Here is a 13,275-nt window from a genome sequence, read left to right on the forward strand (position 1 = left end):
CGGTGATTGTTCCAGTGGCCGAAGAAGCTGCGTTGTTGGCAGGTTGGTGGATAGGTTGTCAGCATATCATCAGACGTAGACCGGCACAAAAACGGCGTCAGGACCAACCTGATCAGACCCAACCATTGTGCCTCTACCAAGCCAGAGAGTCTATTGATATCAAGCCGTCTATACATGGGACTTGTTGGTGGCTTGTATTACCTGATTGTAACTTCACCGGGGACAAGAAGGCGACCATAACTCAGCCTATACCAAGGGAGACTCATGATGTACCGGAAGGGGAAAAAAAGGGAAATAAATGCACAGACCCATTCAGGCTGCGCGACCTGTTGGTTCAGACGGGGCAGAGATACTGGGCATCACTTTGCAGCTCTCCCTCAACCTCCGCCGCTACTATATATAGCGTACCAACGGATTGCGTGAACTTTATGGAGTGTTTTGTTGCGTCCGACCAGGATTCTCAACATCTTGTTGGTAGCACAGGGTCCAATAATGGCCGTACACGGCTAGGGCGAAATTTTGTATGGATCAACGAACAACGCCCATAAGTAAGCCGTTGGTTGATGAAATGTATTTCTACCCCTCCCAGTTCCTAACAAGATATCAAACGACTTTCAAGTCTCACTTTCGTTCAACACCAGACTTAGCCATGAGTACCCCTTTATCTGCCACGTACCTCCGCGATGGGACATTTCATCTCTTTCCAAACCTGCCTATTGAACTGCGATTGAATATTATAGACAAGTTTGTGGCTACCCTTAAAGCCACAACCCAGCCTACACTATTTCAGAAGTACGAGCGTGCGCCCCGCAAGCAATATGGTCTGGCTAAATTCGCCATTATCAATCTCGACTGGCAGGGCAGGATTGAGGCACTCCTCTTTGAAAGTCTCTGTCTGAAAATAAATGAAATTGCGGACTTCCATCGAATTGTACCTGCCGGGCCGCGCTCGCTACTGGTTCAACGCCTTCACCTTAACCTCGACCTACAATATGTCTCCTTGAAGTCAGAAGGCTATCCACGAGGTACTGGCCCAGCCACCGTCGTTGCCGAAATCCTGGCGCTGGTCTTTGATACCTTGAGAGGTTGGGATGATAGACTTGCGCTAGATGATGCACATCTCCTGGAGTTCTGCTTGGATATTGGAGGCGACATGTCGTTTGCTATGGTTCCCAACCTTTCTAGGCTTCCGGAGGTGGCTGTGATTGGCAGCATTTTCATCTCTCTGCCCAACCTGGACAGAAATGGCTGGCTCCACGCAACTTCTGCCGTGTCTCTGCTCAGGCAGGCGCCGAATGTCTAGGCAACAGATATCACACTTGGCAGACTTCCGACCATGACGGTCCCTGATCAGCTTGGTTGGACTGAGGGTATCGATGTACCAGGTACAGTCTTTCACATTATACCGAGGGCCTCGTAATCTATCTTACAAACGCCTCGGCGACTGTCTGACTAGCCATACTGCGAGAATTGCCGAATACTATGAGAAAGTTGTCGCTCTCAGCTCATTCGGCTACCGATTTCGCCGTAAGAGGCAGTTTTAGGCGAACCATCCCTTTGCAGTCTTTGTCTCTTCCTATCATGCATATCCTCAGTACGCAGTTACCTCGGCTAGAGAGCCTGCGTCTCGAATACGTTGTCGATGCTCAGCACTTCTTTCAGTGCCTCGGACAATCCGACACTTGCCAATGGTCCACCCTGCGCAAGCTACATCTTCAAGCCAGGTACCAGAATCCGCCCAAAAATGGTTCTGACAGGTCAGAGGAAGATGCTTTGTTTATTGCTATTTCCAAAGCGCTGGACCACTTTCCGAACATTGAGCAACTGGAGGTCGAGATGCGAAACATCCTCTGGTGGCCCGACGGCGACCGCTGGGCGAACCCCCCTCTCCCCAGAACATTCATACTCCAGTTCCATCGATCTCTACCTCAGGGGCTTTCTTACCGATCATCGCACTGCGACACGTCCGCCCGTGTTGCGGTCTTGCGCACGTACTTCTTCGAGCCGCCACCAGACCTCGTGCTGCTGTGGAAGGAAGCTGTGAAGCGAGTGTGGTCTTCCGATGTTTCTGGTTATTGTGCGAGAAATAGAATGGCTCCTTTTCTAACACCTTGGGACGAAGGAAGTTGAGACAATACATAGCAACTAGGAGAGACGGAACCATCCAGGATATCTAAGAACCAGTGTCGCGAGCAGGGATATCCCATTGGCCAGGGCAGACCCACACTTGCCTGCTCTCTTGATATATATATCTAGGTCCTTTCTTTTGTCCTCTTCATTTTTTCCTCATACAACAGATTAGGAGATAATGCCTATTTATCCCAACCATTGTCTCGCACTGCTCGTCTCAACAGTTAATTAGCGTGTTCTATCTCTTTCCTATCTTTCCCTAATCACTCTTCCACAGTTCACTCTTAGGCCCACTACTATATAAAACCAGCCCACTCTTTCATCACGTGTCCATCAACGCCTACTTAAGAGGTCCCATGAGTATCGACGATCTATGCGTAAGTACAGAGGCGACCATCACTGCTCCGAATTATCGTTGCCCCCGCTCTCATGTTGCAAGCTCAAAGAGGTAGTATCAGCTTCTACCGGGACAGCAGGCTTCAGGTAGGATCTGGCACCTTGTGTTTGTGCTTCAGTGCCAATAGGTTAGCATCTCACACGTAACCTGGTTTTCAAGGTCTAGACAGCTCACTTTGAGCCAGCTCAGGGCTGATCATATCATGGATCACGGGCTGTACCCTAAACGTGACCTCTAAGTTGGCGTCCTTAGACTTTGCAGAGTTGCAACGGGCTAGCCTCCATTGTTGGACCCCAACAACAAGGGAAGCGAAGCTGGTGAGGCACCCTACGATGCCAAAAGCAATAGCAATGGAATTTGTTTCGTAGTTTGAGGCTTGGTCAGAGCTCGAAAGCCCATCAGGAAGGGTGGCGATTATCGGAGTGGAGGGAATCGTAGAAGACCTTGCATATAGATACATTTCGAGATTTTGGGGTTTCGTTTATTTTCAGGTGTTTTGGGTGGTTGAAGGCCGTATTATATTGATGAGTACTGCCCCAACATAGTGAGGTGAGAGCCGACAGGTATAGAGAAATTCTCCGCTGGAAGACGAGAAACTCGGGAATGTGGTAAGACAGTGGGAGGGCTGGCGAACAGTAAATAAAAGATTAGAATGTTTTAGTATTGAGAGAGTCTGGGAGGATGGACAGCGTCCCGGGCCAAAGGTCTTATATACTTTAATATACAATGTACGGAGTGCGTATCAGCGCTGCTGGCATTGCCTGCGTCAACGGCTTCATTCAACAAAGCCCCAAGGTCATGAAGGCGCGGCGGCCAGATGGCAAGATGGGCAGGTAAGCGATTGCTAAAACCACAGGAGTGTCGAATCCATTCGACATCATTTCGCACCTCGCACCTCGCACTGGGCATATTGCAGACATTTACGCACAGGAGAAACAGGTAATTATGTGACGCAGTCTGGTGGTCTTTCCACTCTGGCAGGGGATTGTCCCGCAAGTTCGCTTTGAGTATCGCTGCGCCATCTCTCGCAGTTCTCAAGAAACCTATTTCGCAGAATTGTACTATGAGTTTTATGCTCGTATGGCATGCTGTACTCTCACGACAATTGTCGCCTGTGACAATAAGCAAGTGCTGAGTGGAAACGCCAGGTACGCAATAAAGCGGGGCCCCATTCCCGCGAGAGCGCACGAGATAGGTCCATCAACACACGGCATGCGGTCAGCCTGCATGGAAATGCGAATCGCGCAATGCGTAGTAAGCAAAGCGCCAAAGGAGGACATGGTAACTGTTGCATTTTGAACCTGGAGCCTTATAGTGATCCGTCTTAAGTAAGCGCCCGAACCCATCTGCATTCTACACATAGCTCTTTTCCTCCCCCTTCCTGTCTGCACCAATAACTTACTCTACTGCCACTTGCATTACTTCATAGCAATTCAGCAACCTTGCTGACAACCTGACAGCAATATCTACTGAACTTGTCTATCGAAAGTCTGTGAAAGAGATTACATCTGCGGTTAAGACGAGGCTCCCACTTGGTTCATGCCAGTTTGTCTCCAAAGTTTGATCATCTTACAGTTTCAACAGACACACACACTCACGACCCTCGGCGAGGTACCGTTCGACCGCAGCGTGTGGCCTTGATTGGGCGGCAGACACCTGTACCTATATACAGCTTCTCGAACTTTCGCTGGTGCTCTTAAACGAAACTGCCGGCGTCCTTGCCACAGATAAACACCAGCATACATCCTTCTCAGAAGCTCAACAATGTGTTACTTTCACCAGACTAGGTGGAGATGTGGGTACTGGAAATGGGGAAACTTCGTGCAGCAGTGCAATAAGGAGTACCGGACTGGTGAGACGTGTGGCCGAAAGTTCGTTTACGATACCAACTATAAGAACCAGGATTGCAGGCTGTGCGAAGACATGCGTAAGAAACAGCGCCGGTATTCAAAGATGGCCCAAGACGTGGAGCGGTGGAGGAGGGAGGGTAATCGGAAGGCGACAATCGCGAAGGCCGAGTGTGATATGGTGGATATCCGGGAAGCAATAACGAAAATTGAGGGAGAGCATACGAAGAGACTGATGATGATCGACGGCGACTACACTGACAGAGGTTCAGTCTCCGCGGAACAGTCTTCAGAATCCATCGGTGCGCTATCAACCGCTCATCCCACCACTTTTGAGCCCGTGGTACTTCCCATCATAGAATCCCGTACAGACTGGGTTGGAGCGCTGTCGGATTTTGCCCCTGAAAGCACGGTTGGAGTTGCCCAACATGTGCGGGAGCCCATCCAAGTGAAGACGGAAGGACCGGTGGCCCTACTTGGCAGACGCAAACAAGACACTTCTTCCCCAACCCTCGGCAGCGACCACTTGGTGAAATTCGAGGCTCTTTCCGGCATTGGGGCCGCTTTTCACCCAGCCTCCCCTCCGCCTCACTCGGTACTACCGACTATTCTGGATCTCAAAGCGCGACCGACACAACACAACGCTCACTACACTGCTGAGTCGACTGACTGCTCGACAACGATTCCCGACCCTGATGCCCACAGACGGCACACGATCGCGAAAGCCATTACTGATCCACATGCTGGACTGCCAGACACCTACGAGAATAGGCCATCCAAAATCATCGCATTCTTATCCAAGCACAAGCTGGCCCAGACCAACGAAGTGAGGCCATCAGAGGTCGTTGGTGATCAAAGAGTATCCGAGAAAGCCATCTTGCAGGTTGAAAGACCGGACTCGATCACTAATGTATTGAGTCCTCAAGGACCTGTGGGCTCCTTCACATCCTCAGACGATGAGTCCTTCGTCGCCAAGGCCCCTGAGGACCCGAAAAAGCAGATGCTGGACAGACTTTTGACAGCATTTGATCTCCTTTGGGATGAGACATGGACGGCGAGGACATTCAATTCGGGCGACAGTCCTTCAGGCGGCAACCACAGAACCTTCGCTTCCAGTCAGAGTGGCTACACGAACGCTACGACTGAGAAGAGGAAGAGGAAGCCTGAAAATGATGGCGACGACAATAATGAGGAAGCGCCCAGAGAACATGCACTTCCACCACAGGATCAGAGCGAGCCCGCGGATCCGAGAACTCGGAGACTCGCGTGTCCGTATCATCAACGAAACCCGGATAGGCATACTTCCATAAGATCCTGCAAGGGCCTTGGCTTCTTGGGAGCTCATAGAGTCAAGTAAGCAAGTGTGCTCTTCACCTTGACGCCGTTCTAACTGTGAGCGACAGAGAACACTTATACAACCATCACGAATTGCCTATTCGCTGTCCGAGGTGCCTCGAAACTTTTCCAACACAGTTAAACCTTGATAATCACCATAGGCAGGATGAGCGATGTGAAAAAAAGACAGAACATATACCACGCGAGGGCTTCAACCATGAGCAGAAGACTCGTCTCAAGAAAAAGATGCAAGGCTCAGACGAACACAAATGGCGCACTATATATCGAGTGCTTTTTCCAAATGACCGCGAGGAAGATATTCCTTCACCATGTTAGTATGATGCGTGCTGTTCTTGAGCCTGAGATCCCCTTGTAGGTAATGTGGTAGCTGGCCAAGGTAGCTGACGTCTGGTGCAGATGTGTATGACACAAGAGGAACAGGCGAACTCGAGAAGTATGTCAGTTTCATGGGAAGGGAGACAAAGAGACGAGTACGACAGAAGATTGAGAAGGCGATCAACGTGGAACTAGCTCCGCTGGAGCGAGAATTACTTTTGAAACTCCCGGACCTAGTATTCGAGACGCAGCAAGAGATCTATCACGACTACCGGAGTGCGAAAGCTGCACCGCCAGCTCCAAACCCACCGCTGTCGAGCGCTGGCCTATCAAACCCCAGAGCAATGGCATCACCCAAAGACCTTTTGAGCCCATTGAATCCAAAAACGTTGTCAACCGAATTGGCCACATGCGATCCAACCATGCTAGAGTGGTATTTTCAGCAATTCCTACCAGATATCGAAGTTTCACAATATTGGCCACAACTGGAAGAGCAAGCGTCTCTTTACGACCAGGGCCTGGCTCCAGAGACAGATGGGGAACGCGCCGCGCGGGAGGCATTTCAGCAGGACCACCCCGGGGCCATCGAGCGAATACCGACGTCTGCAACTGGTCTCAGATGCGGCTGGGAGTCTCTAGTCCGTTCTTGGCAGTCCTTGCGCGATCAATTGGAACGACAGGTTAGGTTACTGTATGGCGACATTACGGTGGACGACCTCGACAGGGTATACCGGCGCGAGGCTGTTCGAAACCCGGATTTCCTCATGGAAAATTACAACATGTTTCGAATCGACCAGATGGCAATCGTATTATCGGTGCTGCTTTTCGAGTTGTTTGGCATTCATGTCCAACTGGGATATGTTCACCCACACAGAGGCCAGGCTTACTTCGCCGTGTTGGTTCCCTATCAGGAGGGCGTTCAGCCGAACTTCCGGCTCTGGGTTTTCAACAACAACGCTTCAGCAGCGGATTGGAATAATGCTCACTTTGAGGGGATTCGCGATGCGGATAACTCGAGAGGTCTATGGCATGTGAGCTGCGAGGACGAGGATAGAGAAGAGGGGTGTGAGTCCTGTGCCTTGGATGAGCAGCTGAATGGCAAAAGCAAGGGCAAGGGCATCTGCCTCCACAAACCCTAGCGACAGGAGGGTTGAGTTGGATCTCAAGTGTCAGAGAATGCCACAATGACTGCAGAGGTGTCTTAGGGCAGCTAGCTGTTGAAGCTTCTCACAAGTCGGATGTAGGGTAACGACTCTGACCTGACATATTGGGTGTTAGGACTGGGCCCGCTGTATATACTACTATAGCGGGACAATATGCAGGAGGCGGAGGGAACCTATGCGCAGCTTTACACAGTGATCCATGCGAAGACCGCGAGCTCGATACTCTCTAGGATCATCTTCATTTTTCCTTCCCCCCTCCCCCCCTTTTTTTTTTTGTTTTTCTTCTTTTCTTTTTTTCTTCTTTGCCGTTCTTCTTTTCTTCATCTCTTTCTCTCTTGTCGGCACACCTTTTTTTTCCTTTTTTTCTTCTTCTTTTCCTTTGGCCCTTACAACGTCCGAAGGTCACTGACCTGGGAAGTCTTTTCGTACATCTTGACAACGAATCCCAGCAGGCGATAAGAGGTGAATTAATGCCTTGAAAAGTAGTGATTATCATATGTGTTTTGCACATTATGGCTTGGGTATCAGACAATATGTGCCAAAGCATAACAGACATTAAGTACTGTCGTGTGTTGCTCGGGGAGAACATCTATCTCCTCTTCTTGTCTCTACTTTTCTCCTTGTAGCGACTCTTCTTACCATAATGCCAAAATGGTCAATGGCCATGCCTGCCAACCGAACGCCTGGTTGAAATCCGTCACCAAAGCGCATCAGCTTTCCGACTGCTGAAAAATGGCTCACTCGAACCAAACCGTCAACATCTCCCATCATTCATGGATGCGTCCAAGACATACGCTCAGCGTATGATCAGTCATCCAGGGTATAAATCCTATCTGCTCCTAGTCGTGCTTTTTCAACGTTCACTGTCTCGCTTTGCCTAGTACAGTAACTCGAAGCCAGCCTCCCTCAACATGTCCCCGCTGGGAAGCATGGGCCGTCCCTGCATCGGAAACGGCCAAAACAGTGGGTTCTCCATAGAATCCCCGACTTTGGTGGTGACCGTCGGATTCATCGACTGTACAGTAGGCTCCGACAACGGTGGTGGTGGCGGCGGCGGAGGAGGCCCGTTGCTGCTGCTGCCAGTGCCAAAGGTCGAGACGTAATCCTGCTCACGCACGTTAGGCGTGAAGAAGTTCAGGCTGTGCGTCACGGGCCGCGTGCCGTACTCTGGATTCTTCATCCTGCTCCCAAGCTGCTGACGTTGCTGCTGACGTTGCTGCTGACCTGGGGCCTGACCGCCGCCGCCGCCGCCGGGACCGCCGCCGCCGGTGGTGGTCGCTACGCCCTCGTCCTCCTTCTCCTCCTCCAACCTGCGTTTCGTGTCCACATCGATCTCGATGTTCCACTTCTTGGCGAGGTAGCGCAGGATGTTGAGGGCCTGTTCTGCGAAGTGGTGGCATGGTGCCATTTCCGTCAGGTCGGCGATGCCCTGGTTGATGGCCTTGGTCACCCGCTCGCCGATCTCCTCGGAGGAGGGTGTGCCGAGCTGCGAGTCCACCTGCGGCTTGGCGCGCAGTCCTCGTGCTGCGTCGGCCGCGGCGATCGCTAGGTGCATGATGGAAGACGTGAGAACAAAGTATGGCACAAACGATGGAGTCCGCCGTAGGGTGTAGAGTTGGGAGTAGGAACGAAGGAGCCCCTGGATGGCATCCGCCGCCTGGCAGCAGACGTCCCGTGGGGAGATGCTCGAGCCAATGATCCGGAGCTTTATAAACGGTCGGAAGAGAAGTAGTATAGCAAAATGGTAGTACATGCTGCGTTAGTGTGTAGGTCAGTAGCTAGCTTCGCCAGGCGGTGGGGGAGAAGGGCGAGAGAGCAAAAGAGAGAGATAGAGAGACAGAGAGAGACAGAGAAAGAGGCGCAGAGGGTGGGAGCGGTGAACGTACTGGGCGAAGAGGACGGCTGGGGTGAAGTTGTGTCCCAGCCGGAGTACCTCGGGTATCCTGTCATACCAGTTCAGAAACTGGGTGTAGATGTTTAGAAGGTCGCGGCTGGATAAGGGTCGTCCTGGCGAGTGCAGAATGTACAGCGCCTGATGTACCAGCTCGCTCAGCTCACAGAAGCACTTGTAGACAGAGCGAACGTTAGACGGCTGCTCACAGGAGCGCTGTAGAGGCACGCCTAAAGCCAATCGTTCCATTAGCATACAGGCAGCAATTTATCATATGATTAGGAACCGCAGCGCTCGAGATACATACCGTCGTCAGTGTATGGTATCCAGACCGAGGCCTCAATGTCCCCTATGATGGTAGGCTTCGGCGGTAAGGACGGATAACATGAACATTGCGGAAGAGAACCGGTGGCCAGAGACCAAGCGCTGTGTGTGGGTGTGGGTGTGCTTGGTTAGTAAAAGTTGCCGTGGCCGGGTCAAACATAGATCCTGCAACTGGTGAGAGGGGGGAAAGAGTGTGTCTTGGAGAGCTACTCACTGGTCCAGGGAGAAGGCACCCCAGAAAGTAGCAGCCTGTACTGCGACCTCGTCGGGATCACCGGATGCGTTGCTCACATGGTGCAGGCCCATCTCGATAGCCAGACGGATGCTCTGGCCGGCGTAGTACCAGCTTTCCGAGTCCCTACCACAGCTGGCCTCCCGGATCGACATAATCCCCAGTGCCTGTATGGTGGTGAGGCTGTGATGGTCTTCTTCCTGGTGGTACAGCCGCTGGCACTCGGTGAAGAAGTGGTCCCCTGACGAATACGGGTCGTCTGGGTTGGCCAGGGTGCTGGGCTGGCGCGAGAACCGACAGCCCAGGGCCAGCAGGGCGTTGACGAGCATCGGGGAGCAGAAGCGTTGACGGCCGGCCTGGAAGTCCTTGAGGAAGTGTTCCTTGCTCAGGGAAGCAAAAGTCGGGTACTCCCAGCAAAAGTACAGCATCAGCAGGTGCTGCACGAGCGCCTTGTCAGAGGTGATGCCGGTCCAGGTTGTGGCTGGGATATGCATCTCTGGTATGTCGGAGGCCATGGGGCGTTCCGGGCCCCGATAGCTCGCCCCTTCTCCCTCGTGTATCTGCGCACGGCTATTGTCCTCCACCCAACGGCCGACCCTTGTCTGCGGCTGATGCCCGGGCAGCGGCCAGCTCGAGACGTCGGGGTGTGAGTTGCTCCTGCCGGACTGTGCCTGGCTGGTCGCCGAGAAGTGGGAATGGGAGCCCCAAGGGCTATTCGGATCGATTTCTGGCCTGGCACTCTGAGGGTGGGCCGTCGAGACGGGGCTGAGGGTCGTACTGCCAGGACCACCGCCGCTGCCGCCCAGGCCCGCGATGTTGGGCGTAAACGAGTTCGTACTCACGCCGGTGAAGGCGGCCATGGGGGTGAAGTTGGCTCCTCCCATCGCAGCAGCCGAGGGATGGCCGCTAAAGGTGTGCATCATGGGGCTGACGACGGGCGATTGGTGGTGGCTGCTGCTGAGCCATTCTGATATGGCCTCGACGCTCTGGCCGGCGCGCAGGCGGCGCACAACTTCCTCCCACTGGTCATGGCGGGCGAGGGCAGATAGGACGGACTCGTTCGAGCGCTGCTGGCGGCGGAGGTGTTCGATCTCGGTGCGGAGGTTCTCTTTCGACTGGCGTACGGGGATCTCGTAGATACACTCCACATCCTTCTGGGCCTTGCACCTGGCGCAGGGTCTGACACCATCGCACTAGACAATCAAATCATGAGACAAGAGCGTGTTAGCCATACCCGAGGGGGGTTGGTGGCGGTGGCGGGGCGAACGACGACGAGGAGAGGTGAGCAAGCTTTTTAAAAGGAGGGGGGGGAGGCCGAGAGATTGGAGGAACGGGATAGAAGAGGACGGCGTTCAGTTTTGCTCACCTTGGCCCGCTTCTTGCGACACTCGGTACAAGCGTTGGGGGTGACGACGCCCAGGCCACGACGACGTTTTGAAGACGCTGGACCAGCGGAAGAAGCTGGGGCGACGGAACCTGAGGCTGTCGCATTGGGAGTGCCAGAGGTGCCCGAGGCGGAGGAGGAATCGAACTGCCCAGGCGTTCCAGAGGCAATGGGCCACGAAGGGGGAGGAGGTGGAGGCCCGGGCGTGGTGTTGGCGGTGGTAGCAGTTGTTGTAGTAGCATGAATGGTCGAGCTGGGCGTTACAGAGCGCTCATGAGAGGGAGGAGGGGATTGCTGTGGTGGTGGTGGTTGTTGCTGCTGTGGGGAATCCTCATCCATTGGATCCATGCTGGAGGGGAATGAAAGCTCACGGAGCCCGTCTCGAGGTGATGTCACGTCGAGTGGCAAACAGTAACAGAAGGCACGCGCGGGTGGGTGTACTGGACAGGCATGAGGCAAGCCTACGTGATAACACGATACATTGTAGGAACAGAGAACCCCGAGGTTGAAAGAAGATGATTAGGACGGAATAGAAATGCTTGGATGGGATGGGTTGGGTTGGGTTGGGTCAGGATGCGATGGGGTTGTGTGACGACAATTGTTGCTTTTGCTCTGTGCTTTTCTCTCCTTCCCACTTCCCCAGACGGGCCTTGCAACATATTCAACGAAAGCTTGCAGCAACCTTTCTTCAGGACCTTGAATCCCTGCATATGATGGAGCAAGGATTCTCGGGAGGAGGGGTACACTTTTTTACCTGAACAGAACATCACTTCGGTACTAGTACCAGGAGAGGGGCTGCAGCGTCATTCAGCAATAAGCCGGCATGGCTTGTTTAGGTTGGTGCCAAGGTTCCTGGCTGGCAGGAAGGCCAGGGGAATATGGACTAATACCTGACAGACAGGCAGGCAGACTTGCTTTTCCCCTGCTCTCTCATCAGGAAGATCTTTTGGAGGGATATTGGCAGATAATCTTGACCCGATGTAGTAGGGACTTGGACTATTGTGTCATTATCACAACAGCGGAGATGGCCTGTGGCTGCCCTCCTTAGGTTGCAAGTACCAGAGCAGCCGTAGGTATTCAAAGTGTCCCATCTGCTTTTCCCAAGGCTTTCACACATTTCTTTCCCCTTTTTGTGATGCTCCAGATTTCTACTTCAGAAATCATATCAAGACCAACTTTTTCTTGGCTCAAAATCTTGATGTTCCGGATGACCCTGACGGTCAAGCTATTCCTCCACATCTGGCACACCTGGGCCATTCTGCTCACACCTCTACAATAACTCCTATAGTGGATTCATGCAGCTGCTGGCCAACATGGAAGTTGATCTGAGGACATTACATAGTAATTGTCTACAATATCTGAGCACATGAGAGCCAATCAGTAAACGAGAGACGGAGAAAACCTCAGTCAATAAATTCGATGAGTGTGAGAGCTGGGCTTTGCTTCGGGAGGCCGAAAGTGGGTCCCCGGGCCGGGCATGTGCGGAGGTGGTCCGAAGATCGTGAGGCATCCCATGATGCCCGTAGGAGAGAGTCTAGATGATTGTAAGGGCAAGGGAGAGGATGTGGCTTACATATAATAGCATGGTCTCAGGTGTGTGAAAGGTGTGTGTGTGTGTGTGTGTGTGTGGAGAGGGACATATAGGAGGACTGGAGTGTAGATATTCTTGGCTCGATCACAGGCTGGCAGCATCTGCCCACAGCTGGCTGAACATGATGACCTCGCCCCCCCCCCCCTTTTTCGTCATTGTATTCAAGACAATTTGAAGACAATACCTGCCAGATCAAAGCCAGTTAGTACTGTATTCTTACGATGATTTTAAAGAGGAAATAGTCCCACCTGCAGGTCTCAGGTGTTGTGGCAGGGGTGAGGGAAATAAAGAAAGAGAGAGGAGACGGTGGTGGAAATAAGAATCGATAATTACATATTTTGCTAAGGGCATTTGATGATCGTGTTCGTGAATATATCTTTTGTTATTTTGTTTTCTCCAGTGGTACTGGATGTCTCCCCTTATCATGATCCTGATCTTATCACTATCAACAGGTTAACCATCATTCGTTTCTTTTCTCCCTTGCCACCAACCACTGTTGTCCTTGAATCACCACCCCCTCCTCACCCCGGCCCTCCTCATTATATCTGACCACATCCTTAAAAAAAGAACAAAAACACAACCCCCAAAAACCACCTCCCCTTTTTTCCTAAAGACATATTTTGTAAGACATAGCAAAACAAGAAG

The 13,275-nt window shown here is 52.4% G+C and overlaps 2 protein-coding genes across 2 annotated transcripts; one reads left to right on the forward strand and one right to left on the reverse strand.

Annotated features, from left to right (window-relative positions):
* Window positions 1-4,291: 4,291 nt before the first annotated feature.
* Window positions 4,292-4,606, forward strand: M406DRAFT_224711 (uncharacterized protein; the record flags this gene model as incomplete). The annotated part of the gene is made up of 1 exon (XM_040915692.1): window positions 4,292-4,606. A coding segment is annotated over one exon (315 nt), but the record flags the coding sequence as incomplete, so codon positions are not given.
* A 3,083-nt stretch (window positions 4,607-7,689) lies between these two features.
* Window positions 7,690-11,378, reverse strand: FL (regulation of conidiation; the record flags this gene model as incomplete). The annotated part of the gene is made up of 8 exons (XM_040926302.1): window positions 7,690-8,403; window positions 8,536-8,962; window positions 9,095-9,199; window positions 9,275-9,329; window positions 9,407-9,525; window positions 9,638-10,387; window positions 10,484-10,848; window positions 11,022-11,378. 8 exons carry the CDS (start codon window positions 11,376-11,378, stop codon window positions 8,086-8,088), a joined length of 2,496 nt encoding a protein of 831 aa, XP_040770951.1. The 3' UTR covers window positions 7,690-8,085.
* Window positions 11,379-13,275: the final 1,897 nt, after the last annotated feature.

Source organism: Cryphonectria parasitica (assembly GCF_011745365.1).
Source record: "Cryphonectria parasitica EP155 unplaced genomic scaffold M406scaffold_11, whole genome shotgun sequence".
In the NCBI taxonomy this organism is placed as follows: Eukaryota; Fungi; Ascomycota; class Sordariomycetes; order Diaporthales; family Cryphonectriaceae; genus Cryphonectria; species Cryphonectria parasitica.